At 44.2% G+C, this 24,032-nt stretch overlaps 1 protein-coding gene across 1 annotated transcript in view; it reads right to left on the bottom strand.

The window, feature by feature from the left end:
- The window catches only part of LOC141112911 (uncharacterized), a 74,389-nt gene that overhangs the window by 33,794 nt on the left and 16,563 nt on the right, over positions 1-24,032 (bottom strand). The window contains exons 2-3 of the mRNA XM_073606015.1: positions 20,481-20,843; positions 12,846-13,178 (exon numbers count right to left, since the gene is read on the bottom strand). Of these exons, the coding sequence (XP_073462116.1) occupies positions 12,846-13,178; positions 20,481-20,843 (696 nt within the window). The remainder of the gene's footprint in view (positions 1-12,845; positions 13,179-20,480; positions 20,844-24,032) is intronic.

The following is a 24,032-nucleotide window of genomic DNA, read 5'->3' as shown; positions in this document are numbered from 1 at the left end:
GCTGCAGAGAAGCGTGCAGGGAAGGCTCCATGGAAAAATCGAAAGTGATTGCCTGGCTTCTGTCTTGTCTGACTGTGCTCCCTGTGCTCCCTAGTCGCAAGAGACCAATTTTCTTGTCCTAAAACTTGATGTGTGTCCTGGGGGACGAAAGGCTTCACAGATTCCAAAAGTGTCTCCAGTGTTGCCTTCCTAATTTTTTTTTTACCAAAATAAATGGAATTTTTTAGTTACCTTACATTATTGACTATGTGTTTTGATTCCAAACTGACATTTTGTTTGGGAGTAGGCAGGTACAGGTCAAAAAGACTATGGGGTTGATTTAATAAAAGCAAATAGACTGTGCATTTTGCAGAGGGCAGTTGCCCTCTGCAAGTGCAATTGGTCCAGAGCTTAGTAAATGAGGTAAGGCTTGACTTTGCAAAGAGTACCCAATCCTGTGCAAGGAAAATTCAAAAAACAGCATTTTTGCTTGCACATGATTGGATGATGGAAGTCAGCAGAGCTTCTGCTCATTTACTAAGCTTTGGAGCAACTGCTCTTGCAGAGGGCAACTGCACTTTGCAAAGTGCACAGCCTTTTTCCCTTTATTAAATCAACCCCTTTGTGTGTTTGTTCCAAAAGGCTAAATCATTTAGAAAATCAAGTGCAAAGTACTAGTGAAAAGTGCACTTTAGAAATTGCACTGCAAGTGCACTTGTTGGAAGTGCAGTCGCTGTAAATCAGGGGAAGAGCTGAAATGAGGGGAAGCTCTGCTGATTTTATCATACAATCATGTGCAAAAAAAAGGTTTTTTTTGTGGTTATTATTATTATTATTATACAATATTTATATAGCGCCAACAGTTTACGTAGCGCTTTACAACTTGAGGGTAGACAGTACAAATACAATACAATTAGATACAGTAGGAATCAGAGGGCCCTGCTCACTTAGAGCTTACAATCTAAGAGGGAAGGTTAAGAGATACAAGAGGTAATAGCTGTGGGTGATGTGCTGATTGAGAAGATAAATGTACAGTTGTTAGGTGGGGGCCAGATAGGCTTCTCTGAAGAGATGAGTTTTCAGGGATCGTCTGAAAGTGGATAAGGTAGGAGAAAATCGGACGGATTGGGGAAGAGCATTCCAGAGGATGGGGGAGGCTCTGGAGAAGTCCTGAAGGCGAGCATGGGATGAGGTGACAAGGGCGTTTGAGAGCAGGAGGTCTTGGGAGGAGCGAAGAGAACGATTAGGTTGGTATTTTGTGACTAGGTTAGAGATGTAGCTAGGGGCCAGGTTGTGGATGGCTTTGTAAGTTATAGTTAGTATCTTGAATTTAATTCGGTGACTGAGTGGCAGCCAATGGAGGGATTGGCAGAGGGGTGTAGCAGACGCTGAGCGGTTTGTGTGGTGGATGAGCCTGGCCGCAGCGTTCATGATGGACTGAAGTGGGGATAGCCTATTTAGAGGTAAACCAATGAGGAGGGAGTTGCAGTAGTCAAGGCGGGAGATGACCAGGGAGTGGATTAGAAGCTTTGTGGTGTCATTGGTTAGGAAGGGGCGTATCTTGGAGATGTTGCGAAGACAGAGGCGGCAAGCTTTGGATAGTGATAGAATGTGGGGTCGAAAGGTTAGTTCAGAGTCCAGGATTACACCTAGGACCTTGGCGTGGGGAGATGGGTTGATAGTTGAGCCGTTGATCTTGACAGGGAGATCAGGGGAAGTGGCACCTGAGGGAGGAAATATCATGAGCTCGGTTTTGGATAGGTTGAGTTTGAGAAAGTGATGTGACATCCAGGCTGATATGTCTGCTAATAAGTTGGTAATGCGTGAGGAGACAGATGGAGAGAGCTGGGGGGTGGAGAGATAGATTTGGGTGTCATCAGCGTAGAGATGATATTTAAAGCCGTGGGAGGCAATCAATTGACCCAAGGAGGTGGTGTAGATTGAGAAAAGGAGAGGTCCGAGAACAGAACCTTGGGGGACCCCAACGGAAAAAGGAAGAGGAGAAGAGGAAGTAGAGTTGTAAGTGACACTGAAGGAGCGGTGGGATAGGTAGGATGAGAACCAGCGAAGAGTACAGTCACGGAGACCAAAGGAGTGGAGTTTTTTGAGGAGGAGGGGGTGGTCCACTGTGTCAAAGGCAGCAGAGAGATCCAGGAGAAGTAGTACAGAATAGTGTCCATTGGCTTTAGCCATTAGTAGGTCATTTGAGAGTTTAAGGAGAGCAGTTTCCGTGGAGTGTTGAGGGCGAAAACCGGACTGAAGGGGATCAAGAAGTTTATTCATGGTCAGATGGTCGCTTAATCGGTTGTAGACCAGTCTTTCAAGAAGTTTGGAGGAGAAGGAGAGTAAGGAGATGGGACGCAAGTTGTTGAGATTGGTGGGATCCAGTGAGGGCTTTTTTAGTATGGGGGTGACTAGCGCATGTTTTAGAGAGTTTGGGAAGATGCCACAAGAGAGGGAGAGGTTGAAAATGTGAGTTAGAGAGCGTAGAATCGAGTCAGAGGGTGAGCGTAGCATTTGTGAGGGAACAGGATCCAGGGGGCAAGTGGTTAGATGAGTGCTAGATAAAAGTTTAGCAACCTCAGTAGTAGTAGCAGGGTTGAATGAGGGAAGTAATGATTGTATCTGTGGACATGGGGTGTTGCATGGGGGAGGTTTTTGCGCATTGGCGATCTCCTCATGAATAGTATCAATCTTAGTTTTGAAGTGATTGGCAATCTCCTGGGCAGTGAGTGAGTTGGTGGGTGGAGGCAGTGGAGGACAGAGTAGAGTGTTGAAGGTAGAGAAGAGTTGACGTGGACTGGATGAGAAGGTGTTGATGAGTGTGATAAAGTAGGTCTGTTTGGCAGTGTGAAGGCAGGAGTAGTATTTTAGGAGGGCAGATTTATATTGTGTGAAGTCTTCCCGGGTCTTAGTCTTATGCCACAGGCGCTCAAGAGCGCGGCTACGTTTTCTGAGACTTCTGGTGTCATCTGTTTGCCAGGGTTGTAGCTGTCGGGGCCTAATTCTGCGTGTAGTGAGGGGGGCCAGCTTGTCTAGGGAGGAAGACAGTGAGCTGTTGTAAACGAAAGTAGCTAGGTTGGGGCAGGACAGGGGGGAGATTTTGTCATAGAGGTGATCAGTAGCAGAGTAGAGAAGAGAAGGGTTGAGGTGGCGAAGGTTTCTGCGTGTAACTGTCAGGCGGTTGGAGGGAGAAGAGGTGGAAGACAAGGAGAGAGCAAAACTAATAAGGTGGTGATCAGAGAGTGGGAGTGGATTGTTGGAAAGGTTGCACGGAGTGCACAGATAGGAGAAGGCAAGGTCAAGGGTGTTGCCATTGGAGTGGGTAGGAGCCTGTATCCATTGCTTCAGGTCAAGCGATGAGGTTAGACTGAGAAGTTTAGAAGTAATAGTAGTGTTAGTGTTGACAGGGATGTTGAAGTCCCCAAGAATAATTGTGGGGATTTCAGAAGAGAGAAAGTAGGGTAGCCAAGCAGAGAAGTCATCAAGAAAGGCTGATACCGGTCCAGGGGGCCGGTAGATGACAGCAATTCTTAGAGAAATGGGAGAGAAAAGACGAATGCAGTGTGCCTCAAAAGAGGAGAGTATCAGAGAGGGAGGTGGGTGAAGAACCTGATAGGTGCTGCATGGAGCTAGAAGGATTCCCACTCCACCTCCCTTCCGTCCACTTGGTCTGGGGGAGTGAGTCCAGAGAAGGCCCCCATGGGAGAGGGAAGCAGGAGAAATAGTATCCGATTCATGAAGCCAGGTTTCAGTAATGGCAAGTAGGTTAAAGGAATTTGTGATGAAGAGGTCGTGGAGGGCGGTGAGTTTGTTGCAGACAGAACGTGCATTCCACAGGGCACAGGAAAAGGGGGGGCTGGTATTGGAAAGAGGAATAGAGACCAAGTTCTGTGGGTTGCGGCTCCTGCCAGAGGGTGTAGGGGGATGGGAGCGTTGGGCAATGACAGATGATGGTGGCCCAGGGTTTGGGGATATGTCACCAGAGATTAGGAGAAGCAGGAGGGTGAGGGAGGTAATGTGGGACTGTGATTTATGTGAAGGGGCATGTTTCAGAGTACTGGAGGTTTTATCAGTGTATGGATGTAGAATGAGCGAGAGTTGGTAAGAGCAGTAGTAGGGGGAAGACAGAAGGCAGGGTGATATGTATAAGCAGGCGGGTGGAGAGGGGGGGTGAAGGTAAGAGAGTTTGAGGAGAGAGGACAGGAGTGTCAGAAGTAGTGGTAGAGAGTGCATGTTACAGAGTGGAAGAAGAGCTTAAGAGAGAGACAGGGTCACCTGCAGTCTGTTAGCTGCTTTCCAGTGCAGATTGCTGTATTTGTTTGCTTCGTGCAATCGCTGAAGTGCAGAGAATGAAGTGCATATCACTTGTAGAAAGAATCACTTAGAGATAGAAGCCTTAAGGATAGAAGTCCCTGCAATGTGCACCCCCCAGCAATGTGCTGACCCCTTAAGGATGCTCAAATATATACTGTTATAGGGGTGGGGTTGAAGTTCGTTAATTAATCATGAGTGACTATAAGAGTGCCTGGCAATCAAAGTGAACTTTTTGCTTCAAAAGTCAGAATAGCAAGAGGCCAAGACAGGATCAACACATAAAACTTAGGTAAGACAGTCCAGAAAAACAAATAATGTCATGGTTGTTCGCACAGGGCAACAGAAAGAGAAGGCCACATACCAGAGACACACACACACACAGAGACAGCAGGCAGATTCCAATTTCAGTTAACGGTGGAAGATGTGGATGAGCTGACACATACCAGAGACACACACACACACAGAGACAGCAGGCAGATTCCAATTTCAGTTAACGGTGGAAGATGTGGATGAGCTGACACATACCTGTAAAGAGACAGAAGGAATGATCAGGTGAGGCAGAGAATGAAGTGCATATCACTTGTAGAAAGAATCACTTAGAGATAGAAGCCTTAAGGATAGAAGCCCCTGCAATGTGCACCCCCCAGTGCACATGGTTCCTTGCATGTGCCCCTCGGATCCACAGCGAATGCACTTCCAAATGCTCTCTATGTGCAATTCCAAGTACAATTTGCACTTGTAGTGAAAAATTAATTTGCCTTTGGAAAATAAACCCCCCTATGTCTAATTAACAAGGGACACAACCTCATTAAGGTTCATTAAAACAACACAAAATATTAAGGTTATTAAGGAAACTACAAAAATAAAATAAAAAAAAAAATAAAAACATTTTGTATAATTTAGCACACATTGTAAAATAGATAGTGTTTAAATCTAAAAAAAAAAAAAAGATGAGTCCAAAATCTAATTTAATACTTTATTTATGGAGATCTGGCTTTTAAAAAATATCATATTAGTCATGGCATGAGGATAAATCATGAAGAAAGTACTTTGTGAGAACTCTGTGTGAATATAAAGCACCAAAACAACTTCATTACTCTCACATTATAAAGAAAAAAAAAAGCGCTGTATTAAAACATCACAGAAGAGGAATGTGCTAGCTTCAATACGAAGGCTAGTTTTACCAGACCGAGCGCTTCCGTCTTGTAACTGCTTCAGAGCATGCATCAGTTTGAGTCCATCGGACTAGCACACAGACGACCGGATTGTCCGTTAAAAAGAAGAGTCCATTGGATAGATTTAAAACATGTTTCAAATCTAAGTCCGTCCAACTTTTGGAGCCCACACATGATCGAATTGTCCGACGAAATCCAGTACACCGGGCAAAGTCTGCCGTTAAGTCCGCTCGTGTGTATGCGGCATAACTCTGCTAAAACCTGGAGTAGTGCACATGGAAATAATGTTTAGAGCGTGATATAATTGCCTAAATGGTACTGAAATATGCGGTATATTATTTAAAGATAATCTGCTTTTAAACTTTGTAAAAAAGTGATTTCTACACTGAAATATCTTTAAAAGTCTGAGAAGTGAAAAATGTCCCATTTTGGACAACTAGGTGCCAACACAACTGAGCATGCTCAGACCTGAAAATAACTCTCATTTTAACTCAAGTGTCTTTTTTAGCCGGCGCTATAGTAAATACCAAAATGAGAGCTAATTAGAGAGCATTTTTTTGAAGTGAAAATCTGCTCTATTTTAGTCCAAATCAAGTTTCAGCCATTGATTCTAATGGAACAATTCTAACTTTCACGAAAAAAAACCTTTTAAATGTTGAGATGAAATGTATCTTTCTGTGAAATAAATTTTCCTTTGCAACATTGTTGCTTCTACTTAAAATATTTGTTTTTAAGAATTCTAGAATGTGGAATGTTTTGATGTTTTGGTAAAATATATTTTTCTCTGTCACTTTCACTTGTTACTCTCCATCTCACAACAATCTTTACCCCAAACTCACACAGGTGTCTTTACAATCCACAAACAATACCATTGCTGATGCAAATTTAAAATGAATCACAATTTTTTGTGCTTTCATTATTTCCAAATATTCATAATTTGAGCCCAAAAAATGTAATATGTGTACCAACATCAGAAATCAAAATGTAATTCCCAAAAATTTGAGGGTAATATTCTACTCTCACCCACAAAAAACACCAAATATCACAGAATAAATCAAGAAGAATAACTCTTGAGTAATGTAATTCCATCACTTGTATGTCCAAAGAAATGCAGTATTAATGTGTTTTTATTTGTAGTTATGTGTAGGAGGTTCTCAATAGGAGGTACTCACACGTAGTAGCTCTGTGGCTTATGCCCCGTACACACGGTCGGACATTGATCGGACATTCCGACAACAAAATCCTAGGATTTTTTCAGACGGATGTTGGCTCAAACTTGTCTTGCATACACACGATCACACAAAGTTGTCAGAAAATCCGATCGTTCTGAACGCGGTGACATAAAACACGTACGTCGGGACTATAAACTGGGCAGTAGCCAATAGCTTTCGTCTCTTAATTTATTCTGAGCATGCGTGGCACTTTGTGCGTCGGATTTGTGTACATATGATCGGAATTTCCGACAGCGGATTTTGTTGTCGGAAAATTTTATAGCAAGCTCTCAAACTTTGTGTGTCGGAAATTCCAATGGAAAATGTGTGATGGAGCCTGCACACGGTCGGAATTTCCGACCGTGTGTACAGGGCAATAGAGGCTAGAACTTCTGCTTAGTATCCCTGAGGGTCTGGGTTCAAATTCCAAACATGTTGCTTCATGTACAGTAGAGAAGTTGTTTCATCTCCCAGGTCCTATAGCTATGTCTAAATGTAGTATTTATGTGTAGGAGGGTTCCACCACCATTGTAATGCCCCGTACACACGGTCGGACATTGATCGGACATTCCGACAACAAAGTCCATGGATTTTTTCCGACGTATGTTGGCTCAAACTTGTCTTGCATACACACGGTCACACAAACTTATCGGAAAATCTGATCGTTCTGAACGCAGTGACGTAAAACATGTACGTCGGGACTATAAACGGGGCAGTAGCTAATAGCTTTCCTCTCTTAATTTATTCTGAGCATGCGTGGCACTTTGTGCGTCGGATTTGTGTACACACGATCGGAATTTCCGACAGCGGATTTTGTTGTCGGAAAATTTTATAGCAAGCTCTCAAACTTTGTGTCTTGGAAATTCCGATGGAAAATGTGTGATGGAACCCACACACGGTCGGAATTTCCGACAACAAGGTCCTATCACACATTTTCCGTCAGAAAATCGTACCGTGTGCACAGGGTATAAGTCTTTTCCAGATACACTATTTAGCCAAAAGTATTGGGACGCCTGCCTTTACACACACATGAACTTTAATGGCAGCCCAGTCTTATGCCCCGTACACACGGTCGGACATTGATCCGACATTCCGACAACAAAATCCTAGGCTTTTTCCGACGGATGTTGGAATTTCCGACAACAAGGTCCTATCACACATTTTCCGTCGAAGAATCTGACCATGTGTACAGGGCATTAGTCCGTAGGGTTAAAATTTGATTTGGCCCACCCTTTGCAGCTAGGACAGCTTCTGGGAAGGCTGTCCACGAGGTTTAGCGTGCTTATGGGAATGTTTGACCTTTCTTCCAGAAATGCATTTGTGAGGCCAGGAACTAATGTTGGATGAGAAGGCCTGGCTTGCAGTCTCTACTCTAATTCAGCCAAAGGGTGTTCTATCGGGTTGAGGCCAGGACTCTGTGCAGGCCAGTCAAGTTTCTCCACCCCAAACTTGCTCATCCATGTCTTTATGGGCCTTGCTTTGTGTACTGGTGTGCAGTCAAGTTGGAACAGGAAGAAAGATTTAAGAAGATAGAAGAAAGAAGAGGCATTTAAATAAAGGCATTGTCAAAAACTGTCTCTTGTCATTTTTAACATTTTTGACACTTTTTTTGTGAAATGGTAGGGGTACCCCCTTACCATTTCACACAGGGGGGGGCCGGGATCTGGGGGTCCCCTTGTTAAAGGGAGCTTCTAGATTCTGATAAGCCCCCCGCCCGCAGACCCCCACAACCACCGGGTAAGGGTTGTGGGGGGATGAGGCCCTTGTCCCCATCAACATGGGGACAAGGTGCTTTGGGGGGTTACCCTAAAGCACCCTCCCAATGTTGAGGGCATGTGGCCTGGTACAGTTCAGAGGGGGGGTGCTCTCTCATCCCCCCTGCGGCCTGCCAGGTTGTGTGCTCGGATCAGGGTCTGGTATGGATTTGTGGGGGGGACCCCACGCCATTTTTTTTAATTCTGGCGCGGGGTTCCCCTTAAAATCCATACCAGACCTGAACGGTCTGGTATAGATTTTGAGGGGGACCCCCACCCAATTTTTTTTTAAATTTTGGTTCGGGGTTCCCCTGTGGGGAATTCCCATGCTGTTTTTATCAATGAACTTTTATGTGTATTGTCGGACCGGCAATTCATTAATAGCCATGAGTGGTTTTAAATGACTTTTTTTCCTTTGAAATGTCATTTTGCTGTCAGACTGTTCTAAACACGGGAAACATGCGCCCCTTTACAGGCATACTATAGACACCCCCCAGGTACGAAATTTAAAGGAATATTACACTTTTATTGTTTCACTTTAAGCATTATTAAAATCACTGCTCCTGAAAAAATGGCCGTTTTTAAAAAAAATGTTTGCATTGATCCATGTCCCCTGGGGCAGGACCCGGGTCTCCAAACACTTTTTATGGCAAAGAACTTGCATATAAGCCTTTAGTGAGAACTTTGGATTTTGCAGGTTCGAGCCCCATTGACTTCCACTATTCCAGCATATGTGATCTGACAGGCATTATTGCCGCAATAGCGCTGCTTTCCATTTGCATTAGCGCTGACTTTCTGAGAGTTGAAGTCTTTCTGGCCTTTTATGAGAGTTATTTTTTGGTACTGCAGGAGAATTCTTTGGCGCTATAGTAAATGACCCCCATTGTGTTTTTTTCAAAATTGTCACTCTTTTTTTGTTTATAGCGCAAAAAATAAAAACCGCAGAGGTGATCAAATACAACCAAAAGAAAGCTCTATTTGTGGGGAAAAAAAGGACGTCAATTTTGTTTGGGTACAGGGTCGCATGACCGCGCAATTGTCAGTTAAAGGCTGATTTTCACCTGATTTCTGGTGAGTGTAAAATCTTAAGGGGAGCGGTGTCCCACATGGTGTGGTAAAGGGATGAAGATTCTGAGGAATTAATTATAATTACAATTTTTTCAACACTCCCCCCACACATTGTTGGTTATTTTGTTACAGCTGATTACTCTACAGAGACTTTTTTATACTTTTTTTATTCTTGTTTATAATGAGGACATTGTGCTGGTTTTATATATTATTATGTGTTTAAAATTAATATCTTTCTGGGATTGATACAAAAGTGCCTATATCTCCTTAGGGTAAGGTGACCAGATTTTTTAAATGAAATCCGAGGACATTTATTTATTTATTTTTTATTGGCAAATGGTAAACTATTTTATAAGCTGACCTACCCGATTCCTATACTGACCTACCTGACCACTACATTGGCCTACCTCATCCCTACACTGACCTACCTGATCCCTACACTGACCTACCTGATCCCTACACTGGCCTACCTGAACCCTACACTGGCCTACCTGATCCCTACACTGACCTACCTGATCCCTACACTGACCTACCTGAACCCTACACTGACCTACCTGATCCCTACACAGACCTACCTGATTCTTACACTGACCTACCTGATGACTACACTGACCTACCTGATCCCTACACTGACCTACCTGATCCCTACACTGACCTACCTGATCCCTACACTGACCTACCTGATCCCTACACAGACCTACCTGATCCCTACACTGACCTACCTGAACCCTACACTGACCTACCTGACCCCTACACTGGCCTACCTGATCCCTACACTGACCTACCTGACCACTACATTGGCCTACCTGATCCCTATACTGACCTACCTGATCCCTACACTGACCTTCCTGATCCCTACACTGACCTACCTGAACCCTACACTGACCTACCTGAACCCTACACTGACCTACCTGATCCCTACACTGACCTACCACCACTACATTGGCCCTCCTGATTCCTACCTGACAATTCATTACAGCCACGAGCAATTTTGTATTAAATATTTTACTTTAGAAATGTAATTTTGCTGTGGGACTGGGAAAAATGTGCCCCTTTACAGGCATACTATAGACACCCCCAGGCATGAAATTTAAAGGAATATTTCACTTTTATTGTTTCACTTTAACCACTTCAATACAGGGTACTTTTGCCCCTTCCTGCCCAGAACAATTTTTAGCTTCCAGGGCTGTCACATTTTGAATGACAATTGCGCGGTCATGCTACACTGTACACATAGGACATTTGTATAATTTTCTTCCCACAAATAGAGCTTTCTTTTGGTGGTATTTGATCATTTCTTGGGTTTTTATTTTTTGCTAAATAAACTAAAAAAGACCAAAACTTTGGGGAAAAAAAACGTTTTTCTTCATTTTTGTTATAATATTTTGTTTTCTCCTTCACTGATGGGCACTGAGAAGGTGGCACTGATATGGAGAATTGATGGGCACCGATATGCAGCACTGATGGGAGCCGATAAGTGGCACTTATATGCAGCACTGATGGGCACTGACTGGCAGCACTGATAGGCGGCACTGATTGGCACTGACAGGTGGAATTGATGGACAGTAATAGATGGCACTGATGGGCAGCACTGGTTGTGCAGGTACTGACAGGTGTTAATGCTGCGCACTGATTGGCACTGTGATGGACACTGATTGGCACTATGGTGGTCACTGATTGGCCCTTTATTAGGCACTGACATGAGTTAATGATGGGGCACTGACTGGCAGCTGCTGGGCACTGATTGGTAGCTGATGGGTACATTTGATGGGGGCTGTGCTGATAATCAATGTGCTGATTATCAGCACAGACCCCCCCCTTCTGACAGGGAGAGGCGCCGATCGGGGGAACCAGCACCATCTACTGGCACTTCCTGGTTCACGCGATGATCAGCTGTGATTGGTCACAGCTGATCACGTGGTAAGAAGCCACCGTCAGAAGCCCCTTACCATGATCGGAGATGCGGCGTGTCAGACTAACACTCGGTACATGTGATCGCCATGCTGCATGCCCCCGCGGGCGCGTGCCAGCATGTTATCCTGCTGGATGTCATATGACGCCCAATCAGGATAACAGAACCATCGCCCGGCCGTCATTCTGCTATAGGCCGGGCGGGAAGTGGTTAAGCATTATTAAAATCACTGCTCCCGAGAAAATTTCCGTTTTTTTAAAACTTTTTTTTGCATTGATACATATCCCCTGGGGCAGGACCCGGGTCCACAAACACTTTTTATGGCAATAACTTGCATATAACCCTTTAAAATTAACACTTTTGATTTTTCACATTCGTGTCCCATAGATTTTAATGGGGGTTCACACAATTTTTTTTCCCTGTTTGCAAGTCCTGGTGCGAACCGAACCGGGTGGTGGGGGGATGGGGTGTTTGGCTCATTCCTAATTATTACTAATGCAATCGCATAGAGAGTAGTGCTGATGTCATTTCACCAACCCCAGTTGTTGAGGACCACCCACTACAGAAAAAGATCCAAAAAAGAAAAAAGACCTTGCACATCACATGCCCAAAAATAATTAAGCAAAAACAATCTGCACAGTCAATCACCTCTCTAATATGGGTTGCAAGCAACACAAAAAAAAAAAGATTCCTTATTATGTAAATAACATAGTACAGTGAAACCTCTGATTGCGAGTCACACAGTTAACGAGCATTTCGCAATACGAGCATTTTTTTTTAAAATCCTGACTCGGTTTGCGAGTGTTGTCTCGCAAAACGAGCAGGATACAAGCCTCAGCAGTGTGCAGTACCGTATTTGGCCAGAGGTGCGGGGGTGCTGGAGCCGATCGGAGCCGTTCGGAAATACTCCAATCCCAAGCCTTTCCAAGGGTTTCCGAGATCAGCCGAGCTGTCCCCGAGTATTTCTGGGGCTCTCTGGCGCCCCCCACACCTCTGGCCACATGCGGTATTGCATGCCATAAAAGTCAAAATGGAACAAATTATCTTCGTTTCCATTGAAACTCGCTTTGATATGCGAGTGCTTTGGATTACAAGTATTCTCCTGGAACGGATTATACTCCTAATCCAAGGTTCCACTGTAAATTAAATTGTACAGCACTACCCAAACAACTAAATTATGTGCTCAAAACAAAAAAATTTTCATTTTGTTTTAAAGCACATACAGTAATTTAGTTGCTTGGGTAGTGCTACACTGTTTCATTTATTACATCACTTGACCAGCCTGAAAACATCTGAAAGAGGTAGGGGGTATAAAAAAAGAAATAAAAATACAGCTGGTGGCACCTGGGAGGGGAGGGGGGGGGGGCACTGGGGTACAATGGGTGTTCCCTGAGTTGGAGTTACAAGATTACATTCTGATAATTATTACTTGATACACGCAGAATAAACGAGAAAGCGGTTTTCTCATCCAGGGATCGGTGGCTGACAACACAGACGTATTTATCTCCATCTTCATTGTAGCTGGACGGACTCACAGTCACTGTACTCGTCACGTTAAATGTCCCATCGCTGTTCCTGGATGGAAATCTGGCACATGTGTCTTCTTCCAGGGATGAATTGGTGCCGAAACTGCTACTGTACTTGACCCACCGGATCATGATAGTTTCTGGATAAAACATGTTGACGTCACAACTAACTGTAAGAGATTTATTCTTGCTGAGGTCGATTGACACGGAATGTGGCAGTACAGTCCTAGGTTTAACTATAAATCAAAGATAATACAATGTTATTGATGTAGCAGATAAATTACCTCTGTGTACATATACAGTGTTTATATATTTCACAACACTTTAGGCTCCATGCACACTAGCGTTTTTTTAACCGCTTCAGCCCCAGAAGATTTTCCCCCCTTCCTGACCAGAGCACTTTTTGCGATTCGGCACTGCGTTGTTTTAACTGACAATTGCGCTGACATGCGACGTTGCACCCAAACAAAATTGATGTCCTTTTTTTCCCCATAAATAGAGCTTTCTTTTGGTGGCTTTGATCACCTCTGCGGTTTTTATTTTTTGCGCTATAAACAAAAAAAGAGCAACAATTTTGAAAAAGACGCAATATTTTTTACTTTTTGCTATAATATCCCCCAAAAATATATATATATAAAAAAAAAATGTTCCTCAGTTTAGGCCGATATGTAATCTTCTACATATTTTTGGTAAAAAAAAAAATTGCAATAAGCGTATATTGATTGGTTTGCGCAAAAGTTATAGCATCTACAAAATAGGAGATAGTTTTATGGCATTTTTATTATTAATTTTTTTTACTAGTAATGGCGAGGATCTGCATTTTTTATCGGGACTGCGACATTATGGCGGACACTTCGGACACTTTTGACACATTTTTGGGACCATTGTCATTTATACAGCGATCAGTGCTATAAATATGCACTGATTATTGTAAAAACGTCACTGGCAGTGAAGGGGGTTAACACCAGGGGGCGATCAAGGGGTTAATTGTGTTCCCTCTCTGTGTTCTAACTGAAGGGGGGAGGGTACTGTCTAGGGGAGATGACAGATCGCTGTTCATACTTTGTATGTACAGACGATCTGTCTGTTCTCCCCTCAGAGAACCCGAAACTGTGTGTTTACACACACAGATCCCGGTTCTCAGTGCGTTACCAGCAATTGCGTGAGCCCGGCGGTGATCGAGACCGCCGAGCCCTCGCATCGGCTCTGGGGGCGAGCAGTGGGCGTGCGATCACCTCCGGCATCGCACGCATGCCGCTAGTGGCCACAGGGCGAAGTAACGTAACATAACGTCGTTCCACCCAGCCGTGCCATTCTGTCGCAGTAGAACTGCGGCGGCTGGTCGGTAAGTGGTTAAGCGCCGACCTAGAAGATGTTATTAGCATTTTTTTCTGTCCTAGATGCTAAATAATGTTTTCCTGTGTGTCCATGCACACTACTTTAGGCTATTAGAATTTTTTGAGCTTCAGCCAGCGTTAATTTTGACATCAAATTTCAAATTTAGTTTTAGTTATAGTCAGGGCCCTTTTTTTCAGCTGGAACTTGGTGGAACTTAGTTCCACCCCCTCTGGCTCAGGCCCTTTGCTCCTTGCTCACTACAATCACTTGTAACGACAGAAGTCCGGCTTCTGTGTTTACAAGTGACAGCTTGTCTTCCAATGGCTCTCACAGATCATATCTCCTGAGCGGCTCCCACTGAGTGCAGGATGGTGACCTGGGAGATGTAGATGCCCGGGGTGCAGTGTGGCTGCTGACACCCCCACTGGATGATCTCCCTGCAAATGAGAGAGGTGGAGCCACCTACAGTGTGCAGGGAGGTACTAGGGAAGAAGACAGGGGGGGTGAGATGTGGATGGAGGATGCAGAGGTAAGCAGCTGTGGGAGAAGGCTCTGCACTCTGTGTTTAGCGCACCCCTGAACTCCGCACTCTGTGTGTAACCCTACCGAACTCTACGCTCTATACATAATGCACTCCTAGTATTTAATGCCCCTTTAAAACCCTTCCACTATTATGCCCTGTACACACGGTCGGACTTTGTTCGGACATTCCGACAACAAAATCCTAGGATTTTTTCCAACGGATGTTGGCTCAAACTTGTCTTGCATACACACGGTCACACAAAGTTGTCGGAAAATCCGATCGTTCTAAACGCGGTGACGTAAAACACGTACGTTGGGACTATAAACGGGGCAGTGGCCAATAGCTTTCATCTCTTTATTTATTCTGAGCATGCGTGGCACTTTGTCCGTCGGATTTGTGTACACACGATCGGAAATTCCGACAACGGATTTTGTTGTCGGAAAATTTTATCTCCTGCTGTCCAACTTTGTGTGTCGGAAAATCCGATGGAAAATGTCCGATGGAGCCCACACACGGTCGGAATTTCCGACAACACGCTCCGATCGGACATTTTCCATCGGAAAATCCGACCGTGTGTATGGGGCATTAGTATGATTTTACCATACCCACTATTTGATGTGATTTGGAGGGTGTGTGTGTGTGGGGGGGTTAGTTTGGGGGTTATGGTTGAGTTCCTGCACCTATTTTCTGACAAAAAAAGGCCTGGTTATAGTCCTTTGACTAAAATGCCATTTAAGTTTTAGTCGTATTTTAGTCTCTTGACTAAAATGTCATTTTAGTTTTAGTCATATTTTAGTCATCTAAGTTGTTTTAGTCATATTTTAGTCGACTAAAAACCCCAGTACATTTTAGTCAACTAAAATCTGATGGGCTTAGTTAGCTTTGAAACTGCCTTATTTCTTTAGAACTGCCAGACATTATATACTCCGGGAGTAAAAATGTATTTATTATTTATGATATTAAGGTTTGAATGTGCACTACAGACTCTGATTGTTTTATACTGTATATTCAATTTCAGTTGTTGTTTTAGTCATAGTCTTTTGACTAAAATGGCATTTTAGTTTTAGTTGTATTTTATTCATCTGAATTGTTTTAGTTTTAGCCGTATTTTAGTCAACTAAAATAGTATTAATTTAACAAATTAACACTGGCTTCAGCGTCTAAGAGCAGAAAAAAAATTGTTTCTGTAGAGTTTTTTGGATCGTTTTTCCGGCAGAAAAAAACATGCTGAATGCTCCTTATGGGTCCTGAATGCTTTTTTGAGCTTTTTTCTTCTTCATGTACTGCAAAAATACTAATAATATGCTAATGCTCCTAAAAGCTAGTGTGCATGGAGCCTGGTATAGAAAATGCACTTGTTTTACATTTTGTTATATTTCTGAACATAGGAAAATGCATAGATAATCAATAATACATTAAAGTTGTTGTTAAGCCACTCTAACCTGTATGCACCATCAGCACTGTCTCCTATTGCAAATACCTCATTTCGAAGCCAAGATCACGATCACATGACCAGCCGGCTCTCTCCTTTCTTCCTTTTCTCATGTCTATTAAGCTTTCTCCTCAGGTAGGCCAGCGGGTGCTCCTCCCCATCCCTGATTTGGGCAATAGCACACCCAGTCCCACATCAGAGGCGCCAATCTGTACCACACAACTCATTTGTGAAGAACTGGGTCATGAGCACTGAATGGGCACAAAAAACTTGCTTCAACATTTGAAATGCCTTCTCTGTCTCGGGATTCCACCTAATCATGACCAACCCTGAAAGGCAGGGGTTACAAGAGTTAGGATGTTCTCCAGAGGCTATTAGAACTTTACAAAATTCCAGAAAGGAGTCAACCAATGCCATCTACTCCAGAATATGGGATAGATTCACGAGCTTTGCAGCCGGATGTCAGTATGACCCTAGTGACCCGAATTTGTCTCAAATCCTGTCTTTCCAACAAACCGGATTGGATTTGGGGCTCAGCCTAAGTTCACTTAAGGTGCAGATTTCAGCCATTTCGGCTTTTACCCAAAAGAAATGGGCAGGAAACCTGCTGGTGGAGAGCTTAATGAGAGCGATACTTAGACTACACCCTTCCAAGAGAAATAGGTTCCCTCAATGGGACCTGGCAGTAGTCCTCAATTTTCTAGCAAACCCTCCTTGTGCTCCCAAGGAAGACTGTTCACTATGGGATATCACCTTAAAAACAGCATTCCTAATAGCCATAACTTCAGGGGGAAGGGTGTCAGAACTCCAAGCATTGGGAGCAGCCAAACAGGGGAACTACGAACCAAATTAAAAAAAAAAATGACGTGGGGGGTCCCCCCGTGCCAAAATTAAAAAAAAAAATGCTGCAGGGTCCCCCCAAAAATCCATACCAGACCCTTATCCAAGCACGCAACCTGGCAGGCAACAGGAAAAGAGGGGGGGATGAGAGAGCGCCCCCCCCTCCTGAACCGTATCAGACCACATGCCCTCAACATTGGGAGGGTGCTTTGGGGTAGACCCCCAAAACACCTTGTCCCCATGTTGATGGGGACAAGGGCCTCATCCCCAAAACCCTTGCCCGGTGGTTGTGGGGGTCTGCGGATGGGGGGCTTATCGGAATCTGGAAGCCCCCTTTAACAAGGGGACCCCCAGATCCCGGCCCTCCCCCCTGTGTGAAATGGTAAGGGGGTACAAATGTACCCCTACCATTTCACAAAAAAAACCTGTCAAAAATGTTAAAAATGACAAGAGACAGTTTTTGACAATTCCTTTATTTAAATGCTTCTTCTTCCTTCTTTCTTCTATCTTCCTTCTTCTATCTTCTATCTTCCTTCGGTTTCTTCCTCCATCTTCTTCTTCTGGTTCTTCTGGTTCTTCTGGTTCTTCCTCCGGTGTTTTTGTTCGGCATCTTCCTCCGCGGCATTGGCGTCTTCTTTCCTTCTTCTCCTCGGGCCGCTCCGCATCCATGATGGCATGGAGGGAGGCTCCCGCTGTGTGACGCTTCTCTTCTGACGGTTTTTAAAAAAACGGGGGGGGGGGGGCGGTGACCCCGCCCCCCTCTGACGCACGGGGACTTGACGGGGACTTCCCTGTGGCATTCCCAGTTATGTCAGAGGGGGTGGGGTCACCCGTTATGTAACCCCGCCCCCTTCTTACATCACGGGAATGCCACAGTGAAGTCTCTGTCAAGTCCCCGTGCATCAGAGGGGGCGGGGTCACTGGGTGGCCCCACCCCCCGTTATTTAAGAACCGTCAGAAGAGGAGAAGCATCACACAGCGGGAGCCTCCCTCCATGTCATCATGGATGCGGAGCGGCCCGAGGAGAAGAAGGAAATAAGACACCAACGCTGCGGAGGAAGATGCCAGACGAGAACACCGGAGGAAGAACCAGAAGAACCAGAAGAACCAGAAGAAGAAGAAGATGGAGGAAGAAACTGAAGGAAGATAAAAGAAAGAAGAGAGAAGAAAGGAGAAGCATTTAAATAAAGGAATTGTCAAAAACTGTCTCTTGTCATTTTTAACATTTTTGACAGTTTTTTTGTGAAATGGTAGGGGTAGTTTTGTACCCCCTTACCATTTCACACAGGGGGGAGGGCCAGGATTTGGGGGTCCCCTTGTTAAAGGGGGCTTCCAGATTCCGATAAGCCCCCCGCCCGCAGACGCCCACAACCACCGGGCAAGGGTTGTGGGGATGAGGCCCTTGTCCCCATCAACATGGGGACAAGGTGTTTTGGGGGGCTACCCCAAAGCACCCTTCCAATGTTGAGGGCATGTGGCCTGGCACGATTCAGGAGGGGCGCTCTCTCGTCCCCCCTCCTTTCCTGCAGCCTGCCAGGTTGCGTGCTTGGATAAGGGTCTGGTATGGATTTTTGGGGGACCCCACGCCATTTTTTTTTAAATTTTGGCACGGGGTTCCCCTTAAAATCCATACCAGACCTGAAGGGCCTGGTATGGAATTTAGGGGGCCCCCCACGTCATTTTTTTTTTTTTTAATTTTGGTTTGGGGTTCCCCTGTGGGGAATTCCCAATCCATTTTTATCAATGAACTTTTATGTGTATTGTAGGACCGGCAATTCATTAATAGCCGCGAGTAGTTTTAAATGACTTTTTTTCCTTTGAAATGTCATTTTGCTGTCAGACTGTTCTAAACACGGGAAACATGCGCCCCTTTACAGGCATACTATAGAGACCTCCCAGATACAAAATTTAAAGGGATATTACACTTTTATTGTTTCACTTTAAGCATTATTAAAATCACTGCTCCTGAAAAAACTGCCATTTTTAAAACTTTTTTTTGCATTGATCCTTGTCCCCTGGGCAGGACCCGGGTCCCCAAACACTTTTTATGACAATAACTTGCATATAAGCCTTTAAAATTAGCACTTTTGATTATTCATGTTCGTGTCCCATAGACTTTAACGGTGTTCGCGTTTGAACAAATTTTTTGCCTGTTCGCAAGTTCTGGTGCGAACCGAACAGGGGGATGTTCGGCTCATCCCTAGTGGCATATAATTCACTTCTCCAATGAATGGGTGCTTCCAGCCTTCCCAGCAGAAGCGGATGCTGGCCTGCATGACTTGGACATTCCCAAAAGTCCTCAAAGCCTATCTCCAGGCTACTTCTTCAGTCAGGCTTTTTATTTTTTACCTTCTGGAAAATTTAAAGGGAAAGAGGCCTCGGCCAGCACTATCTCGGCCTGGATTGTAAAAACTATTCCCAGGGCATATAGAGCGACTGGGAAGGACCCTCCGGAGGTGGTTAGAGCTCATTCAACCAGGGCAATGTCTTCTTTGTGGGCAACCCGGGCAGGAGTGTCTATGGAGACAGTATGCAAAGCGGCTAGCTGGTCATCCCATCACATGTTCCTGAAAAACTACAGGGTGGATCCAGCAGCTCTTACTACAGTAAAGTTTGGGAGGAAAACTATCCAAGCTTCTATGTCTATTGTTAAATAAAGATTAAGTTTGCAGCATTAAACCCTCCCTCTCAAAAGCTCATTATTTATCATATGTATGCTGCCATGTTGGCGTCAGGAAAATGGAAAATTGTACAAAATACTTACCGTAATTTTCCTTTCCTGGCGCCAATACATGGCAGCATACGCACCCTCCCTCTGATCTTTGTGCTTTATACAGAGAATGGGGGAGGTAGCTCTCAGTCAGACTTTTATAGAGCTAAACAGGTCCTGTGGGTTGATATATAGGGGATGCCATGTATTGGCGTCAGGAAAGGAAAATTATGGTAAGTATTTGATACAATTTTCCATTGTCTATGCTTCCTGGTTTCAAAGGAGCTGTGTGGGTTTATGCTTAGAGACAGGAAGACTTGTTATGTGTCAGTAGTTTCTCTGTGTGACCTTACAAATGTAAATAATATGTCTGCTAAAATTTTCCATCTTGTTACAATGTCCATCCTGTCCAAGCCCAGCCATCCCGTCCCCACTGGGCCCCACCACATTACAACCCACCAAGGCCACAATGGGAACACAAACATCCCATAACAATATACAAACCCCACATCTAAGACACTACCACTGCCATGTTTTGAGGCTCTTCCTCCATATTAGTGTAGCAGGGCCTGAGCCACCATACTGGGAAAGAATATCAAAGCGTGTCAATGGCAAAGTCTTGGATATGGATATTGCAATTCTGTTCATTCGTTTTATTATCAGTAAATGTCTGCTCTTGCTTTTTTACTGTGTACCTGATACATGCAAAGTAAATGTAACGAAGCCGACATCAGGAGTGACGTTAACAAAGCAGCGATAGTCCCCTTCATCTGTGATCTGAATATTGGGTATAGAAAGACTGGCGTTGCCTCGTGCAAGGTCTCTGTCATTCATGTAAGATCCGGGTCGAAATGATTGATGCTGGGAACTATGAAAATGGTAAACCTCATGCTCTGTTCCATTTTGTAATCTGAGAGTCCAGATGACTGATAGTTTCTGTAGATTCAGCGGTATCGGGACACCAGACAGCAGACAAGGGAAGGTGACATTTTCTCCTCTAAGAGATTCAGTAGGACCATCTTTCCCAGTAACTGTCAGCCCCCGAACCTGAGAACCACCTAAACATTTGAAGAAAAAAGGGTGATGACAATTGTACATTGACAATTGTATGATCTGTATAAAGACACAGAAATTATACTGCTAATACCATCCAGGTAACACTGCAACCATGCTATAATCAGACAAACCACTTATCTTAACCACTTCAATACCGGGCATTTTCGCCACTTCCTGCCCAAAGCCAATTTTCAGCTTTCAGCGCTGTCGCTTTTTAAATGACAAATGCGCGGTCATGCTACACTGTTTTTTTTGTTCCCACAAATAGAGCTTTCTTTTGGTAGTATTTGAGCACCTCTGCGGTTTTTATTTTTTGCTAAACAAATAAAAAAAGACCAAAAATTTTGAAAAAAAAAGTTTTTGTTTCTGTTATAACATTTTGTAAATAAGTAAGTTTTCTTTACTGATGAGTTGAGTGGCATCCTGATAGTGTGGTCATTTACCCCGTAGGACCCCGACACGCTTGGGACACATATTCATAAATGTTCTAGGGCCAATTTGGACAAGATCCAATAAACCTCCCAGCATGTCTTTGGAATGTGGGAGGAAACCAGAATACACGGAGGAAACCCACGCAGACTCAGGGAGAACATGCAAACTCCAGGCAGATGGTGTCACCGGTAGGATTTGAACCAGCGACCCTTTTTTCTGCTAGGTGAAAGTGCTAACCACTACACCACTGTGCTGCCCTAATCCTTGGATGGGCACTGATAAGCTGCACTGACGGGCACTGATAAGGTGGCACCAATGAGCTGGCACTGATGAAGTGGCAGTGATGGGCAATGACGATGGGCACTGACAGGCCGCACTGATATGCAGCACTGATGGGCGTTGATAGGCGGGACTGATGAGCACTCATAGGTGGCACTGGTGGGCACTTATGGGCACTGAAAGGTTGCACTGATGGGTAGTTATGGGTGCCACTGATAGGAGGTACTGATGGGCACTTATTAGCACTGAAAGGCGGCACTGATGGGCACTGATGACTGACAATGGTAGATTGCACTGACAGGCATGACTGATGGCACTGGCAGGCATTGTTAATGGGCACTGATTGGCATATCCCTGGTGTTCTAGGGTGGCATACCTAGTGGGCGTCCTTTATTGCCATCCCTGGTGGTCCTTGTGGCATCCCTGGTGGTCCAGTGTGGTCATCTGCGTGGAGGGGGCTGCGCTGATAAACAATCACCCCCCTGTCAAGAGAGCCGCCAGTTGGCTCTCCTGTCAGACGCGAGTGAGGAAAAGCCGATAAATGGCTCTTCCTGTTTACATCATGATCAGCCGTGATTGGACACAGCTGATCACGTGGTAAAGAGCCTCCGGGTGCGCGATCGCGGCTTATCCTGCTGACGTCCTGTCAGGATAACTGAACCACCGCCCGGCCGTCATTCTGCTATAGGCTGGCAGCAAGTGGTTAAAGTGTATCTAAAGGAAACCTTTTTTATATAGTTTTGAATAGTATGGGGAAATGTTAAAACAGTTTAGTTAGCCTAATATAAAAAATGTGATTATCTGCGCTATTCAATAAAAAAAGCAGCCAGCAAAGTTTGTTGATCACCAAACATAAAAGTCCAAAGAGTCTATGAGAGCGGCGCTGAAATAGATGATGTTAAAATAGTGAGTCCGAGGTAAAGGGAGGAATGTTCCTGTCACCGGTTAAAGTGCATAGATGTAGAAGCACTCAACACCACGTGGTAAAGTAATCTGCTTACCAGAAGGTAAAGAAAGCTAGGCGTGTAATTTAATCCACGGCTCATCCAGCATGTCGGCCTCCACCATACACCCTCAAGGCTTGGAACAGCAGTATCCAGATAACAATCACACCCAATACAACTTCTCCAGGGATTCACATCAAAAGTTCAGGCTCTCAGCGAACCGATCAGCAATGCTCAATGAAGAAAACAAATGACCAATAGTGAAGCCCGTAATAGCAAAAAAAATTGATTTATTGTAGTAACTTACACTTAAAAATCAGGAATGCATGCATCAAGGAAAGCAATAAGCTGCAGCGTTCAGCGTGCTGGTGTCAACCTGCCTGACATGTTTCATCGCAAATGGATGTCTTCAGAGGCGTGGTTATACAGACACCCACACGCCATATATATACACATACAAGGAAAACAATTAAGTCTAATTAGGGTGAGGATAATCACCCCACAAACAGCTAAATGTAATGTATTGTTATACAAGTGAAAGACTTGGCATTTGCAAACATCATTCTCTTAGTTCATTGGTGATCCAATAGTGAACGCAAAACAAAAGGAGGAGGGACTTTGGACTTTGTAGGCACGACTACAAGAAGTATCTATAAAAAAATTAGTTTTATTGAAAAACTACAAAGAGGATATCAATTAAAACCACAAATCATATATAATAAGGAAACGATAGCTATACAACACCATCAAAATGCACAGTTCTTCGGACATGAGGAAAAATATCCCAAATAACAATCGGTCCGAGAGGATGGCTGGATAGCAGATCCACAATCGATTAATTCATGTCAGGTAGATATTCAATGCTCAACATGTTTCGCGTGTCTTCACGCTTCTTCAAGAGCGGAAAGATAAATTGTGGCTATCAAAATACATAACATAACATATAATTAATACATAAAACCCTGAAACCCAGCACCTAAAACGATGCCATATACTCCATAATCACACAATTTTCTACAGGCTGAACCAGTGTGGCATAGCGTAGAGACACAACCCCAGAAGGTGGTGAAAGGCTACCATGGGGGCGCACACAACATAGTACTAGATGGTAGCTGAAAAGTGTAATAATATAGAAAAGCTTCATACAAAAATAGTTGTAGTTCCACCAGTAGTAGGAAAAAGAAGGGGGGGAAAGTGGGACGGGAGGGGGGGGAAGGGGAAGGGAAGGAGAGGGGGAAAAGGAAAGGAGTGGGAAAAGGGAAGGAGAGACAAAAAGAGGATATATCTCTGAAAGTACTCACAACGTATATATATTCTAAAATCATGAAAATTATGCCCGCAGGTTAGGGAAGGGCCAGCAATGTGGTATAGCAGCACGCGTCGGGATGAATCTGGGCTGATAATATGTCCTAGGAAGAGACCTTTCTAAAAAGAAAGAACTGACTTAAAAAGCAGTGATCTACATGCCTAGAATGTTTATAAGGTTCACAAAGCGCATAACAAGACTCACTCACCAGCAGCTCAGAATGTAATAAA

This window comes from Aquarana catesbeiana, linkage group LG11 (assembly GCF_042186555.1).
Source record: "Aquarana catesbeiana isolate 2022-GZ linkage group LG11, ASM4218655v1, whole genome shotgun sequence".
In the NCBI taxonomy this organism is placed as follows: domain Eukaryota; kingdom Metazoa; phylum Chordata; class Amphibia; order Anura; family Ranidae; genus Aquarana; species Aquarana catesbeiana.
Note: the sequence above shows the minus strand (reverse complement) of the source record. Positions and strands in the feature narration are given on the sequence as shown.